The sequence below is a fragment of the Pristiophorus japonicus genome, chromosome 3 (assembly GCF_044704955.1).
Source record: "Pristiophorus japonicus isolate sPriJap1 chromosome 3, sPriJap1.hap1, whole genome shotgun sequence".
Lineage (NCBI taxonomy): Eukaryota > Metazoa > Chordata > Chondrichthyes > Pristiophoridae > Pristiophorus > Pristiophorus japonicus.
This window is the reverse complement of record NC_091979.1, coordinates 307,584,114-307,611,106: the sequence shown is the minus strand read 5'-3', so window position 1 is coordinate 307,611,106 and position 26,993 is coordinate 307,584,114. Positions and strand designations below refer to the sequence as shown.

General features: G+C 42.2%; 1 protein-coding gene across 4 annotated transcripts; it reads left to right on the top strand.

Annotated features, from left to right (window-relative positions):
• Nucleotides 1–2,899: 2,899 nt before the first annotated feature.
• On the top strand, nucleotides 2,900–26,302 carry ube2d1b (ubiquitin-conjugating enzyme E2D 1b). Of its 4 annotated transcripts, XM_070876876.1 has the most exons (9): nucleotides 2,900–3,056; nucleotides 13,399–13,549; nucleotides 13,653–13,981; nucleotides 17,645–17,708; nucleotides 17,812–17,843; nucleotides 17,938–18,015; nucleotides 18,105–18,210; nucleotides 24,755–24,848; nucleotides 26,151–26,302. In XM_070876876.1, coding segments are annotated over exons 4-9 (357 nt in total). In that variant the 5' UTR covers nucleotides 2,900–3,056; nucleotides 13,399–13,549; nucleotides 13,653–13,981; nucleotides 17,645–17,707; the 3' UTR covers nucleotides 26,197–26,302. The 4 variants fall into 4 exon arrangements, with proteins under 4 accessions (XP_070732977.1, XP_070732976.1, XP_070732978.1 ...); XM_070876875.1 differs by lacking the exon at nucleotides 13,399–13,549; XM_070876877.1 differs by lacking the exons at nucleotides 13,399–13,549; nucleotides 13,653–13,981 and adding an exon at nucleotides 11,114–11,184.
• Nucleotides 26,303–26,993: the final 691 nt, after the last annotated feature.

The following is a 26,993-nucleotide window of genomic DNA, read 5'->3' as shown; positions in this document are numbered from 1 at the left end:
ACGTTTCTATGAGGTCCCCTCTCATTCTTCTGAACTCCAGTGAATACAAGCCCAGTTGATCCAGTCTTTCTTGATAGGTCAGTCCCACCATCCCGGGAATCAGTCTGGTGAATCTTCGCTGCACTCCCTCAATAGCAAGAATGTCCTTCCTCAAGTTAGGAGACCAAAACTGTACACAATACTCCAGGTGTGGCCTCACCAAGGCCCTGTACAACTGTAGTAACACCTCCCTGCCCCTGTACTCAAATCCCCTTGCTATGAAGGCCAACATACCATTTGCTTTCTTAACCGCCTGCTGTACCTGCATGCCAACCTTCAATGACTGATGTACCACGACACCCAGGTCTCTTTGCACCTCCCCTTTTCCTAATCTGTCACCATTCAGATAATAGTCTGTCTCTCTGTTTTTACCACCAAAGTGGATAATCTCACATTTATCCACATTATACTTCATCTGCCAGGCATTTGCCCACTCACCTAACCTATCCAAGTCACTCTGCAGCATCATAGCATCCTCCTCGCAGCTCACACTGCCACCCAACTTAGTGTCATCCGCAAATTTGGAGATACTACATTTAATCCCCTCGTCTAAATCATTAATGTACAATGTAAACAGCTGGGGCCCCAGCACAGAACCTTGCGGTACCCCACTAGTCACTGCCTGCCATTCTGAAAAGTACCCATTTACTCCTACTCTTTGCTTCCTTCTGACAACCTGTTCTCAATCCACGTCACCACACTACCCCCAATCCCATGTGCTTTAACTTTGCACATTAATCTCTTGTGTGGGACCTTGTCGAAAGCCTTCTGAAAGTCCAAATATACCACATCAACTGGTTCTCCCTTGTCCACTTTACTGGAAACATCCTCAAAAAATTCCAGAAGATTTGTCAAGCATGATTTCCCTTTCACAAATCCATGCTGACTTGGACCTATCATGTCACCTTTTTCCAAATGCGCTGCTATGACATCCTTAATAATTGATTCCATCATTTTACCCACTACTGAGGTCAGGCTGACCGGTCTATAATTCCCTGTCTTCTCTCTCCCTCCTTTTTTAAAAAGTGGGGTTACATTGGCTACCCTCCACTCCATAGGAACTGATCCAGAGTCTATGGAATGTTGGAAAATGACTGTCAATACATCCGCTATTTCCAAGGCCACCTCCTTATGTACTCTGGGATGCAGTCCATCAGGCCCTGGGATTTATCGGCCTTCAATCCCATCAATTTCCCCAACACCATTTCCCGACTAATAAGGATTTCCCTCAGTTCCTCCTCCTTATTGGACCCTCTGACCCCTTTTATATCCGGAAGGTTGTTTGTGTCCTCCTTAGTGAATACCGAACCAAAGTACTTGTTCAATTGGTCTGCCATTTCTTTGTTCCCCGTTATGACTTCCCCTGATTCTGACTGCAGGGGACCTACGTTTGTCTTTACTAACCTTTTTCTCTTTACATATCTATAGAAACTTTTGCAATCCGCCTTAATGTTCCCTGCAAGCTTCTTCTCGTACTCCATTTTCCCTGCCCTAATCAAACCCTTTGTCCTCCTCTGCTGAGTTCTAAATTTCTCCCAGTCCCCAGGTTCGCTGCTATTTCTGGCCAATTTGTATGCCACTTCCTTGGCTTTAAAACTGAGATGAGGAATAATTTCTTCTCTCAGAGCGTTGTAAATATATGGAATTCTCTGCCCCAGAGAACTGTGGAGGCTGGGTCATTGAATATATTTAAGGTGGTGATAGATAGATTTTTGAGCGATAAAGGAGTAAAGGGTTATGGGGAGCAGGCGGGGAAGTGGAGCTGAGCCCAAGATCAGATCAGCCATGATCTTATTGAATGGCAGAGCAGGCTCGAGAGGCCAAATGGCCTACACCATGTCCTTTTTGTTATGTTCTTATGATGTCCCATGGGCAGTTTGCAATGAAGAGATTTAGAGAGGGTAAGTGGCCAGAGGGAGGGGATCCAGGTAGAGCGAGAATTCTGAAAACGGGTGGGCTCCCACAACAACTATTTTTGTTGTGAATAATCAAATCAAGTGCCCCCTGATTAAAGGCGGAGGGAGTGGGGGGGGGGAACGATACACCATACACTTTCAAACAAGTGCCCCCTTGTTTTTTTTTTGAGAGCACTAAAACACACGTTATACAAGTGCCCCTTTTTTTTTGAGAGCACTAAAACACACGTTATACAAGTGCCCCTTGTTTTTTGTTTTTTTTTTGAGAGCACTAAAACACACGTTATACAAGTGCCCCTTGTTTTTTGGTTTTTTTTTTGAGGGCACTAAAACACACATTATACAAGTGCCCCTTGTTTTTTTTTGAGGGCACTAAAACACACGTTATACAAGTGCCCCTTGTTTTTTGTTTTTTTTTTGAGAGCACTAAAACACACATTATACAAGTGCCCCTTGTTTTTTTTTGAGGGCACTAAAACACACATTATACAAGTGCCCCTTGTTTTTTTTTGAGGGCACTAAAACACACGTTATACAAGTGCCCCTTGTTTTTTGTTTTTTTTTTTGAGGGCACTAAAACACACATTATACAAGTGCCCCTTGTTTTTTGGGTTTTTTTTGAGGGCACTAAAACACACGTTATACAAGTGCCCCTTGTTTTTTGGTTTTTTTTTTGAGGGCACTAAAACACACATTATACAAGTGCCCCTTGTTTTTTGGGTTTTTTTTGAGGGCACTAAAACACACATTATACAAGTGCCACCTTGGCTTAAAGTGTGAGGCTGCCCCAATATTGTGAGCCTCTGTGGGAAAGGACGCTCGTGAGGCACGCTGGGAGATGTAGTTCGGGCAGGCCCGGGCCTGAGGCGAACCCGCGCCAGGAGAACCACAACTCCCGGCGGGCAGGGCGGGGCGGGGCGCCGCGCATGCGCCCGTTGTCGGGCTGAAAGCGGAAGCGGAGCGAGTGTGTGTGAGAGAGGAGAGAGGTAGGGGGAGGGGAGGTGACAGTGGAAGCCGCAGCCTCCTGGGCAGTGACAGGAAAGCGCTCCGACTCCGGCACTTGCTCCTTTCCACATCATGGCCAAGAGGCGGATAGAGAAGGTAAGGCTCTCCCTAACCCTGGCTAACCCAGATCCGGGCCTCGGGCCTCGGGCCTCGGGCTCCAGTTGGCGGCTGGGCCCGGACAACAGCGACACACCGGCGGGCCGTGCTCTCATTGTTCACGGGGGAGCAGCAGGAGCGGCTGGGGGCCCTCTCTCTCTCTCTCTCTTCCCCCACCGACCGTGGGGGCCCACGACAGCCGGGTGGACGGCTTTTATTTGTGGCGCAGGGGCTAGGGACAGGGTGTGTGGGGGTGGGGGAGATAATGAGCCGCGTCCCCCGGCGATCTCACAAAGGGCTCGGGGCAGCCGGCGCCTGTGTGCCGGGGCCTTGGGTTAGAGTATGAGCCCTGTCCCGGCCAATGGCCCCCACAGTTGGGTATGAGTTGTGCCTTTGGGTGAGTTATTTTAAAAACACATGCATACATCAATCCGGGACTGCCCTCGACCTGAACCTCTGTCAACAGTTCCTGCTGCAAACACTACCCTTTCCCCTTGGTACCCTTTACCAAGCCAACAGGAAAGGATACTTATTATCATCATCTCACTATTATCATCATCATCATCATCTCACTATTATCATCATCATCATCATCTCACTATTATCATCATCATCTCACTTATTATTATCATCATCATCTCACTATTATCATCATCATCATCTCACTATTATCATCATCATCATCTCACTATTATCATCATCATCATCATCATCATCTCACTATTATCATCATCATCTCACTTATTATTATCATCATCATCTCACTATTATCATCATCATCATCTCACTATTATCATCATCATCATCTCACTATTATCATCATCATCATCTCACTATTATCATCATCATCATCTCACTATTATCATCATCATCATCTCACTATTATCATCATCATCATCTCACTATCATCATCATCATCTCACTTATTATCATCATCATCATCTCACTATTATCATCATCATCTCACTTATTATCATCATCATCATCTCACTTATTATCATCATCTCACTTATCATCATCTCACTTATCATCATCATCTCACTTTTATCATCATCATCATCTCACTATTATCATCATCATCTCACTATTATCATCATCATCGTCTCACTATTATCATCATCATCGTCTCACTATTATCATCATCATCGTCTCACTATCATCATCATCTCACTTTTATCATCATCATCTCACTTATCATCATCATCTCACTTATCATCATCATCTCACTTATCATCATCATCTCACTTATCATCATCATCTCACTTATCATCATCATCATCTCACTTATCATCATCATCATCATCTCACTTATCATCATCATCATCATCTCACTTATCATCATCATCATCATCTCACTTATCATCATCATCATCATCTCACTTATCATCATCATCATCATCTCACTTATCATCATCATCATCATCTCACTATTATCATCATCATCTCACTATTATCATCATCATCATCATCTCACTATTATCATCATCATCATCATCTCACTTATCATCATCATCAATCATCATCTCACTTATTATCATCATCAATCATCATCTCACTATTATTATTTATTTACCATATTTGCCTCTCCGGTTAAAACCTTTCCCAATTTAATGACAACAGAACTGTTTGTGTCCAGTTCAATTATATGAAAATGTTTCCCTTTCCTACCCCTGCAGTAGGTTATTATGAACTCTTTCATTTTTCTGCACACTTTTTCTGTTTAGGGGGACAACTGATAGAAGATTGTGGGCAGCTTGAACTTGGATTTAGTTTTTTGGAAGGAAAAGCTGAAAGAGGGTTTTGTATTTCTACCAGTGAATGGAATGTTGTACCAGCAGAGGTGCTCACCGTGGTGATTGTTGCAATGCCAAGCCAGATGAAACTACCTTTTTTGAAGTGTAATGGATGCGTCATGTTAAAGGAGCAATATTCCTTAATGGATGGTAGAATTGGTAACGTTTCCATTTCTGCTGCCAACAGCCTGATGCGGATTTGAGATTAGGAAATGAACTGCCGTGTTGCTCCTGTTGCCTTGTCTAGGTCACCATTTAAAATGTGAGTGTGTTGAACGAGCCGGCTGCTTGTTTCCACTTGCGACCTAATCCCGCTCCGCAAATAGCACTGGTATTGTCAGATGTCATGGGAGAGGGATTGGCTGGAGGTGCACCCAAGCTATTATTTCCTCTTCCCCCAAAAAATCAATGTGCCAGGGCAGTGACGATGAATTTTATTCATTTTAATTTCTAAATATTGTTTCTTTAAGAAATATCTGGACTGTTGAGGCTCTCTTGCCTTTGTGGAAAACATGTTAAAATGCAACTTAAGAAAGAATTGAGCTTTGAGAAGAAACCTGTTTTTTTAATTTGTTAAAGTGCTGGCATTTCTTAGCACTTTTCATTCTTCTAGTATGTTAAACTATAGTCTGCGCTCCTCTAATTCTGCCCTCTTGAACATCCCTGATTATAATCGCTCAACAATTGGTGGGCATGCCTTTTGTTGCCCAGGTCCTAAGCTCTGGAATTCCCTGCCTAAACCTCTGCGCTCTCTACCTCTCTTTCCTCTAAGACGCTCCTTAAAACATACCTCTTTGACCAAGCTTTTGGTCACCTGCCCTGATTTCACCTTGCGTGGCTCGATGTCAAACCTTTTAGCTTGTACTACTCCTGTGAAGCGCCTTGGGATGTTTCACTAAGTTAAAGGCGCTATATAAATAAAAGTTGTTGGTGGCTTCACAGACCTAATAGTGCTTATGGGAGAAATGCATCACCATTTTATGGGAAATCATGTGATCTGAATATTCTGCATTCTAATGTTCAATTTTCTTTTGCAACCTACAAGTTTTCACACATTAATCATTTCTGAGATGCTAAGCTTGTTGCGTAATGTCAGTATTAGTCTGATTTTAGCTTGAAGCAATCCTAAAGGATGTAGGTTCAGCCCCCACTCCAGGACTGCCAAGCTACAAGAGGAATGAGCAGAGTGAGTTTGGCCTGAACTGCAATGAGTGGATTGTACCAGAACAAGACATTTGAGTTGAGAGAGAGCAGTTGAATGAGCTACAGGGAGTATTTGACGTTGGTTTGGAGATAGCACGAAACAACTTTATTTTGGTTCTTGGGAACATTTTGTGTGGCAGGGCAGTGGAAATGAGTGTTGTGTTCAACTTGCATGCTGTGAAAATTTCTGCAACTCATGAATGTCCAGGAAAACTACAGATGCATGAAGTGTCTTCAAGTGGATGTGCCCAAGCACGAAGTTGCTCACTTTGAGAAACGGTGAGAGATACTTCACACTACGTGGCAAGAGGAAAGATTCCTGGAAAATACACTGCATGATACGGTCACCCCTACCATCTAGAGAGGAATAGCAAGGGAGAGAAAGATATCTGGGTGACCATCCTCCCTGGAGCATGCAGAGTTGGTGTAGAGATTGTGCAAGAAACATTGAATGGTCTGATGTTAGCTGATGGCTATACAATGCTGAGTTCCCATGATGTAAACAATATGGTGATGCAGGGAGAGGAATCACAACCTGGTACTGTGGAGCAAGTAGTTATCCAGGTGGAGAAGAAGTAATGCTGTCGTCAAAAATACAAACAGTAGTTATAGGGAATTCTGTTATTAGAAGGATAGCTAAGCTTTTTCTGCAGTCGCGGCTAGGACCCCCAAATGGTCTGTAGCCTCCCAAATGTCATGGTAAGCGACGTAATGGTGTGAGTGGGGAATATTCAGGAAGGGGGTGCAATCGACTTTAGATTGAGGTTCACTTTGGAATCAGTGGTCTAGGGAAGTTCAAAATATAAATCTTCCAAAAAGAGTCTGAGAAGCAGATTGAACATCAACTGACAAATGCGGAAGGGAAGCTTTCAGATTTCTGGGGAGGGCAGGCTCTATGGGTAAGATGGGTTTCACCAAGCCGGACTGGTGCCCGTGACCTTGCAGAGAATGTAGATTTAAGATAGTAAGGCAGGGAGCTGAGAAAATCGTGTAGCATGTTTGGAGAGGTTGAGACACAGTCATCTAAAATAGTAAGCTCAAGGGAATTTTGCTATCTGAGATGGGATCTAGCCAAAGTGGACTGGAAACAGCTACTTGAAGGTAAATAAGTGTCTGAGCAGTGGGAGGCATTCAAGGAGGAGATCCTGAGGGTTGAGAGCAAGTATGTTCCCTGAAAGAAAAAGGGTGGGACTAACAAATCTAGAGCCCACTGGATGTCGGGACATACAGGGTAGGATAAAGGAAAACAAGGGAGGCTTATGACAGATACCAAGGGCTCAATACTGCAGAAACTTTAGAGGAGTATAGAAAGTGCAGGGGTACAATCAAAAAGAAAATTAGGAAAGCAAAGAGAGAGCATGAAAGAATTTTGGCAACTAAAATCAAAGAAAGCCCAAAGATGTTTTATAAATACATTTAAGGGCAAGAGGATAACTAAGGAAAGAGTAGGGCCTATTGGAGACCATAAAGGTGATCTGTGTGTGGATTCAGAAGACATGGGTATGATACTTAATGAATTCTTTGTGTCTGTTTTCACGAGGGGCAATGCAGACATTGCAATCAGGGAGGAGGAGTGTGAAATATTAGATGAAATAAACATAGTGTGAGAGGAAGTAATAAGGGGCTTAGCAGCTTTGAAAGTGGATAAATCCCCAGGCCTGGATGAAATGTATCCCAGGCTGTTAAGAGAAGCAAAAGAGAAAATAGCAGAGGCTCTGACCAGCAATTTACAATCCTTTCTGGCCAAAATGGCCTCCTTCCGTGCTGTAAACTTCTGTGATTCTATATGGAAAGATGTAGTTTAGGGCAGATGGAGAGGTTAAAGGAAAATATAGTGAAGGAAAAACTAAGATACAAGGTAAAAGACTGGGGGACTTGACTGTCCAAAGATAGACTGTGATGAGGCAAAAGTTTGAGGTCAAAAGAGGGAAGGGTCCCGAGACTGCATTAACCTTGTGTTACAATTCCAAAAAAGATGCAGCTATCTGGGTGGCAAAGCAGAACACGGAATCATAACTAATTAGCTTCATATTGAAAATAGATAAAGAAAGAGTAGTCAAAGACATAAGTATTGGCCTGGCAATTAGTTCATTTTAGTGGACCGAACTGGGACCTTGTCCAGATTATCTCATTTGAAAAAAGGGCAGATCAAACAGTGGACCAACAGTGTGAGATGTTTAAATGCAGTAATGGATATGGTACAGGTTAAATACATTGAGTATAAGTAAGGGGGTTGTATAAGCTTGGATTCTACAGATAAAATGGGAGCTTAGGCCAAAATAAAAGTCCCCATTCTTCCCCCTGCCCCCCCCCCCCCCAAGAGGCATATGATAAATAAGACAGATGCACAGAGATTATTTAACAAGTATAGCAAGGCAGCAAAAAATGAGAGGAAGACTAGGAGTATGAAAGAAGACTGGCAGTCAACATAGAGGAAAATAATAGGGGCTTTTATAAACACAAAAGTAAAAGGATGGGACCATTTTGAGACAAAGGGGCCATCTTGTATTTGGCAGGAAATTCCAGCTAAGTATTGTGCCTCAGTTTTTACAGAGGAAGTTGGACTGTAAGAGTACGATGGAGATAATATTCAAAAATAAAATATGAAAGAAAAATCATCAGTTGAGATGGTACACATCCCAGAGCACTGAAGATGCTGATAGTCACCAAGCATAATTTTATGAAAACTTTTGCACATACTTACTGTACCCTCCAGTCCTAAGGCTGGGTTACATGTACGTTGGAGCAGAATAGAGAGCTTTAGTAATGGGGAACATGGAGATGGCAGAAACTCTAATTGTATCAGTCTTTGCAGTAGAGGACACTTAATATCCCAACAGTGGATAGTCAAGGGACTATGCGGGGGTGGGGGGGAGGAACTTAACACAATCACCAAGGAGGTGGTACTCAGTAAGATAATGGGACTAAAGGCGGATAAATCCCCTGGACCTGATGGCTTGCATCCTAGGGTCTTAAGAGAAGTAGTAGTAGGGATTGTGGATGCATTGGTTGTAATTTACCAAAGTTCCCTGGATTCTGGGGAGGTCCCAGCAGATTGGAAAACTGCAAATGTACGCACTATTTTGAAAAAAAGGAGGCAAACAAAAAGCAGGAAACTATAGACCAATTAGCCTAACATTTGTGGTTGGGAAAATGTTGGAGTCCATTATTAAAGAAGCAGCAGCAGGACATTTGGAAAAGCAAAATTCGGTCAGGCAGAGTCAGCATGGATTTATGAAGGGGAAGTCATGTTTGACAAATTTGCTGGAATTCTTTTGAGGATGTAACGAAGAGGGTGGATAAAGGGGAACCAGTGGATGTGGTGTATTTGGACTTCCAGAAGGCATTTGACAAGGTGCCACATAAAAGGTTACTGCACAAGATAAAAGTTCACGGGGTTGGGGGTAATATATTAGCATGGATAGAGGATTGGCTAACTAACAGAAAAGAGAGTCAGGATAAATGCCAACCTGAGAATGAACCAATCAGTAACTAATGGGGTGCCGCAGGGATAAGTGCAGAGACCGCAACTATTTACAATCTATATTAACGACTTGGAAGAAAGGACTGAGTGTAACGTAGCCAAGTTTGCTGATGATACAAAGATGGGAGGAAAAGCAATGTGTGAGGAGGACACAAAATCTGCAAAAGGATATAGACAAGTTAAGTGAGTGGGCAAAAATTTGGCAGATGGAGTATAATGTTGGAAAGTGTGAAGTGATGCACTTTGGCAAAAAAAAAATCAAAGAGCGAGTTTTTATTCAAATGGAGAAAGATTGCAAAGTGCTGCAGTACAGTGGGACCTGGGGGTACTTGTGCATGAAACACAAAAGGTTAGTTTGCAGCTACAGCAAGTGATCAGGAAGGCCAATGGAATCTTGGCCTTTATTGCAAAGGGGATGGAGTATAAAATCAGGGATGTCTTGCTACAGTTGTACAGGGTATTGGTGAGGCCACACCTAGAATACTGCGTACAGTTTTGGTTTCCATATTTACGAAAGGATATACTTGCTTTGGAGGCAGTTCAGAGAAGGTTCACTAGGTTGATTCTGGAGATGAGGAGGTTGACTTATGAGGAAAGATTGAGCAGGTTGGGCCTCTACTTATTGGAATTCAGAAGAATGAGAGGTGATCTGATCGAAACGCATAAGATTATGAGGGGGCTTGACAAGGTGGATGCAGAGAGGATATTTCCGCTGATGGGGGAAACTCGAACTAGAGGGCATGATCTTAGAATAAGGGGCTGCCCATTTAAAAATGAGATGAAGAGGAATTTCTTCTCTGAGGATTGTGGACCTATGGAATTTGCAGCTTCAGAGAGCTGAGGAAGCTGGGACATTGAATAAATTTAAGACGGAGATAGACAGTTTCTTAACCGATGAGAGCTTGCGGGGTTATGGGGAGCGGGCAGTGGACCTGAGTCCATGATCAGATCAGCCATGATTGTATTAAATGGTGGAGCAGGCTCGAGGGGCCGTATGGCTTATGTTCTTATTTACTCTCTATCTCTGAATGTGGGAGTGCTGGCACTTGGCTCCCATAGTGAGTGTATTCCATGCCACAGACTGTTGTTCATTACCTTAATTGAGCACAAACTTCACCAAAAAAAACTTTGTTCTCCTAAAATGTCTTTGCTCATGAGACTGATGGCAACCGTCAATGATCTTGTATGTCACACTTGTCAATGTGTTTTGGCCATGACACGTGTTCCACCCGCAGGATTTCAGATATAAATGGCCCAGTAGAATGTCATGTTTTCATTATTTGAATGATGGTTTTGTTTTACATCGTAGAAGATGTAGACTTAAAAAAACATGAAATATAATTCCAAGTGTACATTGTTAAACATTCCTTTATCAAGGTACTACAGACAATGCTAAATATCAGTTATGATTAATTTTGGAAATTAGTGTGAGGGACTAATATCCATCAATCTCCATTGTTTGCTGATTCAGTCAATTTGATTGGTCCAGGCAAATTTATTCTAGGCATATTCTTTGCATCTGATTGGCTTGTAATAACATGATTGACGGCAAGCTCTGCCTCGCACTTTGTCAACAGCTACAGCGACTGTAAGTCCAACGCGACAAATGAAAAGCCACAAACTGCAAATGCTGGAACCAGCCTAGCAGGTCAGTCAGCTTACATGGAGAGAACAGGTGGGTCAATGTTTTGGGTCAGGACCACCTTCCGGGGCACTGGTATTTTAATAGCACCAGGGGGAGAAAGGGAGGAGGAAAAAGCAAACCAGCAAATGTAATCGGTCTTCTGAAGACAATGGGAAAAAAAGCATCAATGAAATTGAAGATGTTAAACGGAGAACGTGTGAACAGCTAAAGCAGTGAGTGGCCCTTCCAAGCAAAAAGTCGAAAAAGTGGGACAAACTGATACCACACAGTTTTTAAAAACACTATACTTAATGCACTGTTGGTCAACATGCATGGCTCTCTTCAGCTTCTTGCCCAAATCTCCAGTCACTGCATGGCTTCCTCGGTGTTTCTAATTCTATCCCCCCATTAACTTCCCAGCCTGTCGCACCAGTCTGTTTTCACCACAAGAGACAACATTCAGCTTTGCAAACTGCTGTGTGGTATAATGTTCCTGTTATAAATCATGTTTCTTCTCTCTCTCTCTCTCTCTCTCTCTCTCTCTCTCTCTCTCTCTCTAAGCAACGCCACAAGAGATCAGCTAGTATATGGCTAAAGGTTTTAATGTTGCTTGGTTAGGCTATGTAAAGTATTGTATCTCCAGTTAGACTTCCTGGCACTAATCAGTCATGTAGAAATTGGTTTGCTTGTTTTTACAAGCAGAACCATTGTGGTATCAGAGTCAGCTTCTTGAAATGGGTTTAATAATTTAATACTAATGGATAGGTGAGATACTTTAATACTAATGGATAGGTGGGGTACAATATTTTGGCAAATGATTTGAGTCATGTTGTTTGGTACCTCAGTCCCTCAGTAGAATGAAGAAGATAGTAATAGACTTCGAGGACAGAGACAGGCTGGTAGAATGGGCAGACACACGGCAGATGAAATTCAACGCAGAAAAATGTGAGGTGATCCGTTTTGGTAGCAAGAATGAGGAGAGACAATACATGCTGAATGGAACAATTTTAAAGGGGGGCATGAACAATGAGACAGAGGGGTGCTTGTGCACAAATCTTTGAAGGTGGCAGGATAGACTAACAAAGCAGTTAATAAAGCATATGGGTCCCTGAGCTTCATGAATAGAAGCTTCGAGTACAAAAACCAGGAAGTTATGCAAAACCTATATAAAACATTTGTCCGCCCTAGCTGGAGCACTGTTTCCAATTCTGTGCACCACACTCTAGAAAGGATGTGAAGGCTTTGAAGAGGGTTCAGAAATCATTTACTGGAATGGTTCCAGGGATGAGGGATTATAGTTACGTGGATAGACTAAAGAAGCTGGGGTTGTTCTTCTTGGTAGAGAAGGCTCAGAGGAGATTTAAGAGAGGTGTTTAAAATCATGACGGGTTTAGACAGTTTCTATTTACTCTTGTTTCCAATGACTGAAGAGTCGATAACGAGAAGGCACAGATTTAAGGATTGCCAAAAGAGCCAGAGGCCACATGAGGAGAAACATTTTCATGCAACAAGTGTTTAGGATTGGAATGCACTGCCTGATAGGGTGGTGGATACGGATTCAATAGTAGCCTTCTAAAGGGAACTGGAGAAAAGAATTGCAGGGATATGGGGAAAGAGCAGGGACTAACCAGATTGCTCTTCAAAAGAGCTGGTGCAGACTGGCTGGGCCAAATTGCGGCCTCTTGGCCTGTACTATTCCATGATTCTGTAAACTGTATGAGCTGCATTGTTAAATTCCTTGAAGCTTGTTTTTGAATTTTAAATTGGGAATCGTTCTCTAATGTTGCAAATCTTCCTAAGATCTATGACGGGCTTAGTCTTGTTTCCATCACTGTTTTGATAAGTTTGTTAGATCCCTTACGGCTAAAGGGATCAGGGGGTATGGAGAGAAGGCAGGAGTGGGGCACTGAAGATCAGCCATGATCATATTGAATGGTGGTGCAGGCTTGAAAGGCCGAATGGCCTACTCCTGTACCTACTTTCTATGTTTCTATGATAATGGGGTCAAGCTGCAGTCTTCTCTTCATTCACATTTTAATAGCAGCATTAGTGCTCCACCTTAAATCACATTTTCCTGAAGTAGTGCGTCTTTGTAATTTTGTTATGCATATACCTTTGCTCCACTTGAGGTTGCTTAGTTTTTGTAGTGGACCTGTAATTCACTTGGCTCTGCCTCTCTTTTTAGATCAACTTGTTTGAGACAGTAAGTGAGCCTTTCACATCTATTTGTCCTTTTAGGTAGCCTGTGCAATGGAGTCAGGCTGCAGGTGGACAAACACAGAGCAGCAATCTGCTCCGCTTGCCTGCACTTGAAATGGCAACCGAGGCAAGGTAGCAGGAGTATACTCTGCTGGAAATTACACAGAAAAAGATTACTTTTACTAACTAGGTAGAGTATCGTTTGATTCTACCAACAGCATTGGAAATTAAGGATGAAGCTCCTTATTTTTGTACAATGTTTTATATAAAAAAAACTTATTTTTCCTCTCCAGTTATCACCCCCTCTACTGAAGGCACTGACTCATGCTGGGGTACAGTTCAACAGGTACTGATCACCACCCGATACCTCGCTCAAGTGGCCATTCTTCATATGTGAACCTAGACAGTGGGTTTTGGCAAGCTGTTCGACAGTAAGGGGCATCACAGCTGAGCCCGATCCTGTCCACACACGCACTTTACAGCAGGGGGAATACTGATCAGGACCTGGAACCCTGGCTGATTTTACCCTTCCCTAGCCCATGGGTGCTGAGGGCCCCTCCTGCCACCCCAGCTGGGATCAGCTCACTCAGCAGAGCCTGGGACTTGGACCTGGCACATTCCGGTAGGTATAGCTCAGTCACACTCTGCCTTTACCAACTGAGCTATTGGAGAGATGTACAATACAGTATTTTGTTTTGTAAAATCTGCTGTAGTTCACCCCATCAGCAAGAATGTTACTGTAAGGAAATAGTTTCAATGTGAAATTCTTGGTCGCCTGGACCTGCACATTCCCTTTTTTGTTTTTCCTTAAATACCTGTCAACTCAATGCATCCGAATTCCCAAAATGTTCATCACTGGATTTGTATATCCTTGACTTGCATTGTAAACTAGTATATCGGACAAGTTTTGTAATGTTGCCTACCAGTACAGCTTACAATCGTTGCTGCTGGGATCTAAACGACCATTTAAATCACGCAAGTAGCAGTCTTCTATTTGCCGTGACCTGAATTTCTTGATTAAATTACAGTCTTGCATATTGCTCCCTGGTTTCATCAGTTGCTTTCACATCTCCCATTTCATTCGGGTAGATTTTGACAGCTGCAGTAACTTGTTTTTTGTTTCGTATGATTATTCTAGGCTGTATTGAATATAAATACCTGTAACTTTTTAAAAAAATAATAAGGCTGCCAAGTTAACTACGTTTAGCAGCACTCGTGTGCAAATAGATTTTGGATCTAATCTTAAATGAAGTATAATGTTTCTCCAGCTGTATTTTTGCTGCATGATATTTCTGCTCCTGCTCATTTCTGATGGTACACCTCCTTTCTGCTGCCAGTTGGTGCCACTGCTTCGTCCCTGGTTTGGCTTCTCCTGGGTCTGTGCTTGAGGCCCAGCCATGAGTCCAGGACTGCTTCTAGCTGCACATCCTCAGTGTTCTTTTCCCATCCCATTTTCCCTGCGGTGCTTTCAGTATCCGTCTCTCTCTCCTGTGCTCTTTCCTTCCCCTCATACACACCACTTGTAGAGCTTTGCTGCCCAGCCCACTCCTCCATTGTGAGTTGTATGGTATGCCATTCCTATCATTATAAAACCGCATATCCCAACTGAACAATGCCACAGGAGATTGTGTGCATGTGGTGCCATCCCTCACGCTTGCAATGTATGTCACTCCTGCACCTGATTGGCTAAAATGTCACTCATAAAACAGCAACAAATCAGAACGGAACAAGCCACAAACCTACCAAGTCGGTACAAATGCTACAAATCAAGGTTGAGCATTCAGAAGAGAGCTACTAATGAAACAACAGATTGACGATAACACTTACCATTAGAGTTGCCTGTTAAGTGCTTGAAATCTTCACAAATGTTTTCCGCTGGAGGTCTGCGCCTCTTTCCGACACCTGGGAGTTCTGACTCCTGTCACTGGGCCAGCTATCAGACACCCTGAATGAAGCGGTTCAACCACATAATAGACTGCAACTCTCGGAATGGACCTGTGCCACTCTTTCAAGCACTCGACTACAACTACCAGAATGCAACTAAAGGCTGCCTCCCTCCTGGATCTGAACACCACGGCGTTTTAGAGTTGGGGAGGGTGCATTTAAAAAACATTTTTGACGACCTATAACAAGATGGCCCATTCTGAATATGCTTGGGCCTGTTTGTAAGTCCTATTACTCCCCAGGTCTGGCAATGTTTGTTCAGATCATCTGCTCCCAATAAAAACCAAGAGTAACGCATAAACTTTTCAATAATATGTGAGATAACTTTGGGGGAAAGAAACAATGTAAGTAACTATATTCAAGGGCTTGCAGTATTAAAAATTGGATGAACACAGCTGACGAGGCATTTAATTTGTTACGATGCAAAACTTTTTTTTTACAGAAAAGATGAATACTTAATACTGGTTGCTACTGGAGTTGAATCTGATGAGAACTTTACAATTTTCAAACTTCCCAGAGCAAACAACTCTTGAGTGACCTGAGTTGCCTTTACTTAATAATTTAGATTTTTTTAAATCTTAATTTGACACAGCTTTTCCTTAGCAGAACAAGACATTGCATATTACATGGCATAACACCGTTGTCCTTTTTACGAAACAATTTAAAATCCAACATGTGTGAGCAATTGAGTGCATGCACGTGCATGTGCCAATGTCAAGTATACTGTAGAGAATTGAACCTGCTATTCTCACCATTAGGCTCGGGAACAGCTCAACCCCCTCACTTCAATGTTTGGAATGCCTCTGCTCACCAAGTGCTGGATTTTGCCATTCCTGGTATGCAAATAACAGGAAACCATACCCACTCCAACCCTACTTTCACTCGGGTTTGAGTCATGCTGCTGCTCCTGTACCCAACTGCTCTTCTCCCTGACCCATGTTCCATTGCCTGGGCAAAAGTTCCACTGTCCTGCATGTGCATCGTTTCCCTCCCCCCCCCCACCCCACTTCCTGATCCATGTCCCAGAATAAACATGAGTGACACCAGGGAGATTTACTGGTTAAATACAAAATAAAACATTGTGTTGGACTGGTCTTAACAAAACTCAAAATAATGTTTGATTGTGGTAAGATTTGATTTGAAAATTGTGCAAATCAAACATCAGAGTACAACGTTCCTACCCCCTGCTTATAAACATTTACATTTCAAAGATGGGGTGTCAGTATTGTACTTCGAACTAGAGACTAATAGATTTAATGTTTGCCTAACCTTTTTAGCAATGAGAATACTCTCCAGTATTTATTTCGGTAATATGTATTTTGCTATAATGTACCTGTATAGGCAAATTAGATTCCTACCACGTGGAGATTTATTGAATGCTAATCACAGTTGGGCACTAAAAAATCAGTTTTGTTTACAAGTAGACTCCCAAAAATTGCTCAGTTTGTGATGGGTATAAATACTACTACACGGCTTGCATGTGGTTAAGACAGCTTGTGGGTGAAACAAAATAGCTGTTGCAGTTACCTGTAACACTGCAACCGATTAGTGCAACAGAAAACCTTGGTGTCTTTACTCTCTGTAATGCGCAGGTCATTACAAAACTTGTGTCTCTGCTCTATTCTCTGTGGTTGCATTGAGATAGTGAATGTGCACAGTACATATACTATAGACTCTTGAGTCAGGTACCTAGAATTGGAATCCATATAAATCTTATATGACATTCGTACCGCTCCTTTTGAACTAAGTACATTGTGAAAACAGTCCTGGGAAATGAATTCTGAAGTTAACATTTAAGTATTTAGGTATTAATGCGTATAACATTTATTCTCTTTAAATTGACAAAAATATCAACTTGAAGTTGGAGCAGATTCAATTGGAGACGACACTTGTTTGGGTTGTTTTCTATTCTGAGCAATACCGTACCTCACTGATTTTTCAGTCTTGCACAGCAAAACTACACAACACTGCATCACTTTCTTTTTAATGCTGTTGATGTTTTGGCCCTCCGCATATGGCATAGTACTAAGTGAGTATTGCCAAGCCTTAGACTTCTCGACACCGTGTTTACTCTTCAGCCTCGGGGATTTGAATCGGGTCCAAATTCATAGTTTGTATTTTAATTCAAATGCAAGTGGTATTTTTTTACCCCTGACATTGCACTAATTAAGAGATTTTTCAAAATATCTTGCAGCTAAGCTTGTGTAAACCACACTCTCTGCCTAACCTGTGAGGTACTGTGTCATGCAGGTGCTGTAGAAGGCTGTGTGAATGTTAGTAATTTTTTGCACGGGAGGTGATTTTGCTGTAGTAACATTGATATTTTCTTTTGATCATTTAGGAATTAAGAGACTTGCAACGGGACCCACCAGCTCAGTGTTCAGCAGGTCCAGCGGGAGATGATAGTAAGGGCTTTGTGTTTTTTTTTAAGATTTACATTTTTAAAATACTTTTCGAAGGAGTCTTTGTTCTAAATGTTGCTTAATATCTCTTGCCTTCAATGTTTAGTGTTCGTTTGGCAAGCCACTATAATGGGACCTGTGAGTAATTCATAAATCTTTATTATACATTTTATTGAAGTTTTTTTCTTGAATCCTGGTGGTGTTTAACACGGGTTTGTTCTTTTTTCCCCAGTATGACAGTCCATATCAGGGAGGAGTTTTCTTTCTTGCAATTCAATTCCCCACAGATTACCCTTTTAAACCACCAAAGGTAACTTGCATTTAAGACATTCTGCACTTTAGGAGGGAAAAAAGGGGAACTTTTCTCTGAGTGTAATGGTAACTTTTTATCCTTTAAAGGTTGCATTTACAACAAAAATATATCATCCAAACATAAACAGCAATGGCAGTATATGTCTTGATATTCTGCGGTCACAGTGGTCGCCAGCATTAACAATATCAAAAGGTAGGGCCAATGTTCTTGGTATTTTGTTTGAGTGAATTATTTTCATGTTAGTAATGTGTCTGTCCTCTCTTTTGTTTGTAATTTCAGCAAACTTTTTTTGTTCAACTAAGTAAACATTTGAAAACTGAAGGAGACCAGTTGAAATTTGAAGATCTGGTTTTAAACTACAATCAGTGTAATGAGAAGTGTCCTGATATTTTGCGAGCCTCAATTCATCCCCCTTGATGGTTCTCTCTCCTTTTGTCATTCAGCTGGCAAGGCTACTTAGAGGCCACATTGATGCCTAGTGTAAGAGGAGGAAAGGTCATATTAGTGTTCAGAGGGCTAAGGCACATCTAGGAGCAGAATGAGGGTGGACTTTACTTTGGAAATCTGATGTGGTGTGAATTGGTCTAAGGGCTGTAAGATGCCGAGGATTATCAAAAGAATGAAGGGTAAAGTTTGAAGACTATTTTCCAGAGTTATTAGAAGATGGAGTACTTTACAGCAAATGGCTATTCAGGCAGAGGCAAGAACAATACCTAGAACAGAATTAGATGGAAAAAGAAAATAGAAAAGAAATAAAAGGATGAGGTTAAGGATAAGGAACTGGGATTATAGTAGATGGCGCTAGTGTGGATATTCTAGCGCACGTAAATGGGCCAAATGCCTGCTGTCCTAAATTTCTATTATTGCAGACATGACAGTTTGTACTTTTCTTCACTGCAGTATTGAAGGAGTGCTGCATTGTTGAAGGTGCCACCCTTCAGATGAGATGTTCAACTGAGGCCCATCTGCCCCAGGAGGTGGATGGAAAAGACCCGATGGCTCTATTCGAAGAAAAGCAGGAGAGTTCTCCTGGTGTCTTGGCCAACATTTATCCCTCAACCAAAATCACTAAAACAGAATAACTGATCATTAATCTCATTGATGTATGTGAGACTGCTCTCCACAAATTGGCTGCCATAACAACATCAGAAATAGGAGCAGACCACCTGGCCTCTCGAGCCTGCTCTGCCATTTTAATAAGATCATGGCTGATCTGATCATGGGCTCGAGTCCACTTCCCTGCTCGCTCCCCATAACCCCTTATTCCCTTATCGGTTAAGAAACTGTCTATCTGTCTTAAATTTATTCTAAGATTATGCCCCCTAGTTCTAGTCTCCCCCATCAGTGGAAACATCCTCTCTGCATCCACCTTGTCAAGCCCCCTCATAATCTTATACGTTTCGATAAGATCACTTCTCATTCTTCTGAATTCCAATGAGTAGAGGCCCAACCTGCTCAATCTTTCGTCACAAGTCAACCCCCTCATCTCCGGAATCAACTTAGTGAACCTTCTCTGAACTGCCTCCAAAGCAAGTATATCCTTTTGTAAATATGGAAACCAAAACTGCACGCAATATTCTAGGTGTGGTACCTCATTAATACCCTGTACAACTGTAGCAAGACTTCCCTGCCTTTATACTCCATTCCCTTTGCAATAAAGACCAAGATTCCATTGACCTTCCTGATCACATGCTGTAGCTATATACTATCCTTTTGTGTTTCATGCACCAAGTCCCCCAGGTCCCGCTGTATTGCAGCACTTTGCAATTTTTCTCCCATTAAACAATAACTTGCTCTTTGATTTTTTTTCCGTCAAAGTGCATAACCTCACACTTTCCAACCTTATACTCCATCTGCCAATTTTTTGCCCACTTACTTAGCCTGTCTATGTCCTTATGCAGATTTTTTGTGTCCTCCTCACTCGTTGCTTTTCCTCCCATCTTTGTATCATCAGCAAACTTGGCTACGTTACACTCTGTCCCTTCATCCAAGTCGTTAATATAGATTGCAAATAGTTGGGGTCCCTGCGGCACCCCACGAGTTACTGATTGCTAACCCGCGAATGAACCATTTATCCCGACTCTGTTTTCCATCAACCAATCCTCTATCCATGCTAATATATTACCCCTAACCCCGTGAACATTTATCTTGTGCAGTAACCTTTTATGTGGCACCTTGTCAAATGCCTTCTAGCAGTCTAAATACCCCACATCAACTGGTTCCCCTTTATCCACCCTGTTCATTACATCCTCAAAGAATTCCAGCAAATTTGTCAAACATGACTTCTCCCAGTCCACTTTAGCGGGAAGGGAAGTGGAGCTGAGTCCATGATCAGATCAGCCATGATCTTATTGAATGGCGGAGTAGGCTTCAGGGGCCTTACGGCCTACTCCTGCTATTTCTTATGTTCTTAAATCCATGCTGACTCTACCTGACTGCATTATACTTTTCCAAATGTCCTGCTACTGTTTTAATAATGGACTCCCAACATTTTCCCAACCACAGATGTTAGGCTAACTGGTCTATAGTTTCCTGCTTTTTGTCTGTCTCCTTTTTTAAATAGGGGTGTTATATTTGCAGTCTTCCAAATCTGCTGGGACCTCTCCAGAATCTAGGGAATTTTGCTAAATTCCAATCAATGCATCCACAATCCCTGCTGCTACTTCTCAAGACCCTAGGATGCAAGCCATCAGGTCCAGGAGATTTATCTGCCTTTAGTCCCATTATCTTGCTGAGTACCACCACCTTAGTCATTGTGATTGTGTTAAGTTCCTCCCCCCCCCCCCCCCCCATAGCCCCATGACTATCCATTGTTGGGATATTGTTTGTGTCCTCTACTGTAAAGATTGATACAAAATATTTGTTCAGAGTTTCTGCCATCTCCATGTTCCCCATCACTAATTCCCCAGTCTTGTCCTCTAAGGGACGAACATTTACTTTAGCCACTCTTTTCCTTTTTATATACATATACCTGTAGAAACTCTTGCTATCTGTTTTTATATTTGTGCTTGTTTGTTTTCATAGTCTATCTTCCCGCAGTAATTTTTTTAGTCATTCTTTGCTGGCTTTTAAAAGCTTCCCAATCTTCTGTCCTCCCACTAGTTTTGGCCACTTTGTATGACTGTTTTTAATTGGATACCATCCTTTATTTCTTGAGCTAGCCACGGATGGCTATCTTTTCTTTTACACCCTCTTCTCCTCACTGGAATATATTTTTCTTGAGTTATGAAATATCTCCTTAAATGTGTGCCACTGTTCATCAACCATCCTATACTTTAATCTATTTTCCCAGTCCACTTTAGCCAACTCTGCTCTCATACATTTGTAGTCTCCTTTATTTAAGCTTAGTACGCTGGTTAGAGATCCAACTTTCTCACCCTCCATCTGAATATGAAATTCAACCATGCTGTGATCACTCATTCCAAGGGGATCCTTTACTAGGAAATTGTTTATTAATCCTGTCTCATTACACAGGACCAGATATAAGATAGCCTGCCCCCCGGTTGGTTCCGTTACATACTGCTCAAGGAACCCGTCCCTTATGCACTCCATGAACTCTTCCTCAAGGTTACCCTGACTAATTTGATTTGTCCAATCAATATGGAGGTTAAAATCACCCTTGATTATTGCTGTTCCCTTTTTACAAGCCCCCACTATGGTTTGTACTCCGACCAACAGAGTTGCTACTGTTGGGGGGGCCTATAGTCTATGTCCAGTGCTGTTGGAAGGGGTTAAACTAATATGGCAGGGGGGGTGGGAACCTATGCAGGGAGACAGGAAAGTAGAATGGGGGCAGAAGCAAAAGATAGAAAGAAGAAAAGTAAAAGTGGAAGGCAGAGAAACCCAAGGCAAAAATCCAAGTCAGCATGGATTTATGAAAGAGAAATCCTGCTTGATAAATCTTCTAGAATTTTTTGAGGAGGTAACTGGTAGAGTGGACAAGGGAGAACCGATGGATGTGGTGTATTTGGACTTTCAAAAGGCTTTTGACAAGGTCCCACACAAGAGATTGGTGTGAAAAATTAAAGCACTTGGTATTGGGGGTAATGCACTGACTTGGATAGAGAACTGGTTGGCAGACAGGAAGCAGAGAGTCGGGATAAACGGGTCCTTTTCAGAATGGCAGGCAGTGACTACTGGGGTGCCGCAGGGCTCAGTGCTGGGACCACAGCTATTTACAATATATATTAATGATTTGGATGAGGGAATTGTGTGTAATATCTCCCAAGTTTGCAGGTGACACTAAGCTGGGTGGAGGTGTGAGCTGTGAGGAGGACGCTAAAAGGCTGCAGGGTGACTTGGACAGGTTAGGTGAGTGGGCAAACGAGTGGCAGATGCAGTATAATGTGAATAAATTTGAGGTTATCTACTTGTGTGGCAAAAATACAAAGGCAGAATATTATCTGAATAGCGACAAATTAGGAAAAGGGGAGGTGCAACGAGACCTAGGTGTCATGGTACATCAGTCATTGAAAGTTGGCATGCAGGGACAGCAGGCAGTGAAGAAGGAAAATAGTATGTTTGCCTGCATAGCTAGGGGATTTGAGTATAGGAGAGGGAGGTCTTACTGCAGGTGTACAGGGCCTTCATGAGGCCTCACCTGGAATATTGTGTTCAGTTTTGGTGGTCTAATCTGAGGAAGGACGTTCTTGCTATTGAGGGAGTGCAGCGAAGGGTCACTGGACTGATTCCAGGGATGGCTGGACTGACATTTATGAGGAGAGACTGGATCGACTGGACCTGTATTCACTGGAGTTTAGAAGGATGAGAGGGGATCTCATAGAAACATATAAAATTCTGATGGGACTGGACAGGTTAAATGCAGGAAGAATGTTCCCGATGTTGGGGGAAGTCTAGAACCAGGCGACATAGTCTAAGGATAAGGGATAAGCCATTTAGGACTGAGATGAGGAGAAACTTCTTCACTCAGAGTTGTTAACCTGTGGAATTCCCTACCGCAGAGAGTTGTTGATGCCAGTTCATTGAATATATTCAAGAGGGAGTTAGATAAGGTCCTTACAGCTAAAGGGATCAAGGGGTATGGAGAGAAAGCAGGAAAGGGGTACTAAGGTGAATGATCAGCCATGATCTTATTGAATGGCGGTGCAGGCTCGAAGGGCCGAATGGCCTACTCCTGCACCTATTTTCTATGTTTCCACCAGTGACTTTTTTCCCCTTATTATCTCCACCCAAAATGTTTCAACATCCTGATCATTTGCAGTGATTCCATCCTTTATCAACAGAGCTACCCCACCTCCATTTCCTTTCTGTCTCTTTCCGATTTGCCAAGTACCCCTGAATGTTTAGTTCCCGGTCTTGTAACCACGTCTGTTATGGCTACCAGATCATAACCATTTGTAACTATTTGTGCCGACAGCTCATCTAATTTGTTACGAATGCTGCGTGCATTCAGAAAGAGCTTTTAAATGTGTTTTCTTACCATTTTCTCCTGCTATGGCCCTAGTTTCTGATACACTCTTATGTTTATAGATTCTGTATCGTCCTGTAATCCTCTGGTTTGCATTTTGCCCCAATGCTACCCTGTCCTATTGCCTTCACCTTGTTCTTTGAGGTTTTGGGTTTCTGCTCACCTGAACCCTCCTCATTCTTCTGAACTCAGGTTGAGCTTATACACATCAATCTTCATAAGTCAACCCCCTCATCTCCGGAATCAATCTAGTGAACCATTTCTGAACAGCCTCCAATGCAAGTATATCCTTCCTTAAATACAGAGACCAAAACTGTACGCAGTGCTCTAGGTGTGACCTCATCAATACCCTGTACAGTTGTAGCAGGACTTCTCTGCTTTTAGACTCTATCTCCCTTGCAATAAAGGCCAACATTCCATTTGCCTTCCTGATTACTTGCCGTACCTGCATACTCACTTTTTGTGTTTCATGCACAAGGACCCCCAGGTCTCTGTACTGCAGCACTTTGCATTTTTTCTCCATTTTAAATTATAATTTGCTTTTCTATTATTTCTATTATATTCCATCTACCAAATTTTTGCCCACTCACTTAGCCTGTCTATATCCCTTTGCAGATTTTTTTTATGTCCTCACAATTTGCTTTCCCACCCATCTTTGTAGCATCAGCAAACTTGGCTACATTACACTCAGTCCCTTCATCCAAGTCATTAATATAGATTGTAAATAGTTGAGGCCCCAGCACCGATCCTTACGGCACCCCACTAGTCACTGTTTGCTAACTGGAAAATGACCCATTTATCCCGACTCTGTTTTCTGTTAGTTAGCCAATCCTCTATCCATGCTTAATATATTGCTCCCAAACCCGTGAACTTTTATCTTATGCAGTAACCTTTTATGTGGTACCTTATCAGATGCCTTCTGGAAATCCAAATACCCCCACATCCACTGGTTCCCCCTTATCCATCCTGCTCGTTATATCCTCCAAGAACTCCAGCAAATTTGTCAAACATGATTTCCCTTTCATAAAACCATGCTGACTCTGCTTGATTTGAATTGTGCTTTTCCAAATGTCCCGCTACTGCCTCCTTAATAACGGACTCCAGCATTTTCCTACATAACAGTAACTACACTTCAAACGTACTTAATTGGCTGTGAAGCGCTTTGGATGTACTACGGACTAGTTTTAGCCTGGTACAGTGTCTGTTAATTACACAAACTAAATATGTGCATCTTACCTTTCAATAATTGCACTGGTTTGCAAAGTACACTGGAGAGTAATGGGCATTGTTCTTCTTCTTTTCTGACAGTTTTATTGTCTATTTGCTCACTGTTGTGCGATCCTAATCCTGATGATCCACTGGTTCCAGAAATTGCACACATGTACAAAACAGATAAGGAAAAGTAAGTACTGTCTGTAGAATTGCGAACATTGCCCAAGAATGCTGTTTAATCAACTAAAAAAAAAAGTTTGACAAACTTGCAGCTTAATCAAAATGCAAGAAAGCACTCCAGCAATAGCCTTTTGCTCCTTTCAATGTGCTGGTTAATCTGTAAAGTTGTATGTATGTTATAAAGCTAATTGGAGAAGTGCCTTAAATAAACTATGGGAAAATAACTTTCTATCTGAGTCTCAGTAAAGTTGATGCACCTTCCTTTTTTTTTTAAACCTCCTGGGTTCTTGAAAACAGGCATTTTGGGAACTGACTAGGTGTGCATGGACTGCAATTTATATGATTGTCACTGATTGAATCGTTAGAGTCACAGACCCAGTGCTCGACTTAACTGGGAGACCAGTTAAGATTTGTTCCCCTCCTGAAGCCTTTGACCAGTCCTGACTGTCCTCCAATGCCTCCCTCAAATGCTCATGCATTTCTTTAGGCCTGCGTTCCCATTATCCACAAAATCAGCTCCCCAGCAGGCGCGTGACATTTTTATACACCCACCCACGACTTCGCTGCGAGCGCGAAGAGGCCAGGCGCAGGCTGTGGAAGGAGCGTGCGGCAAATCAGTCCCACCCCCCCCTTCCCCCGACAAATGTCTGTCCCACCTGTGACTGGATCTGTGGCTCTCATGTTGGACTGTTCAGCCACCAAACAACTCACTTTAGGAATGGAAGCAAGCCTTCCTCGACTTCGAGGGACTGCCTATGATGATGAAGCCACGGGTCCGAGAGGGAAAGCCTAAAATGTTCCCCTGAATCATGAGCTCCCTGGCTACAGATTGAGTGCTGAAAGATAGCGAGAACTAACCTCCAGCAAACCTATTGTGAGGCCTCTGCAGCACTGACCTCCGAGGAGCTACCAACCTTAAAATCAATATCCAGGACCAGTGGAGATGAGTGCTGCTGGAGAGAATTGAAGTAGGCAAATTGGGGATTGCAAAACAATCGGCAGTGCAGTCATTTGGAGATTCCATTATCCCCCTCATTTAACCACCGGGACCCCTCCGGTATGCCAGGGAGTCCTGTTTAAATTTGTGTTCGAATGTGGTAAAGCATCGGTTTAGATGCTGAGAGCAGTATTTACATTCAAGTATATAACAGATTGTATTCATTTACCATATGCTTTTAATAAAGTTGGTCTGTTGGAAATCTTTTGAGGTAGAGCTGTTAAAAGCCATGGACTTAACCTAAATCCCAAATATCTATTATTTTCAGAAGTGTGTCTTGCGCTAAGTTCATGTTGCCTGTTTTACTTTTGGTAGATACAACAAGCAAGCAAGAGACTGGACTCAGAAGTTTGCAATGTAGAATTGGTGTTCGTTGTACTACAACCATCACAAGAGAAGAAAAAGTGGCAACATTTTTTTTCCAATTGGAACCCATGCAGTTCACAATAAATATTCATTGTGGGTGATGAGTATTGTAAATTTTCTTGAGTTAAAACAGTGCAAATAGAAAACATGCTCATTGTATCTATACTCAAAACTACAAACTGTTTTTGCAGAAATTGTCAAATGAGCAATGGGGCAAGTAGTTTACTAATAAAAAGCCACATGCTGGTTTTTCCCCCTCCCTGTTCTGAAGAGCATTCCAATGCTAATTCTGATCTCCGTTCCCCAGTAAAACTGCTCTGCAATTCTATGCATTACATTTCTATCTGGTATTAACAAACACCATGTTTTTTGAGACCATTTTCTTTTTACTTTGCTGCACTTGTTCCAAAATATTTGTGTGAAACATGGGAATAACCTGGTTGCCATCAGTAATTGTTGTTGCCAAATACCGACAGGTGTAAATGATGGCCCGCCCATTATCGCTGCATTCCACTCATTTACTGGAAGTGAAGGAGATGCATCATTCCGCTGTTTATACTTTGAGTCCGTTTTTTAACTCATGCAATTAATTGGATCACTCAGCAAGCCTTGTACAATGGGGTAACAAATATATCATACAGATTGAAAGTTTCCCCTTTTAATCCTGTTACAATTGTAATAGTTATTTCATCTAGTTTTAAATGTCTTTTCATTAGGGGATATTTGTAAGTGTCTATGGTGCTGTTTATATTTGACATATATACAGTGTTACCTACCTCTGGTAAAATGTAC

Excerpts from the sequence above, each read along its gene's own strand:
- ube2d1b (XM_070876874.1), top strand. The coding sequence starts at position 3,033 with ATGGCCAAGAGGCGGATAGAGAAG. Across the intron at positions 17,844-17,937 it reads AAGCCACTATAATGGGACCT|TATGACAGTCCATATCAGGG; the intron begins GTGAGTAATTCA and ends TTTTTTCCCCAG. Across the intron at positions 24,849-26,150 it reads TACAAAACAGATAAGGAAAA|ATACAACAAGCAAGCAAGAG; the intron begins GTAAGTACTGTC and ends TACTTTTGGTAG.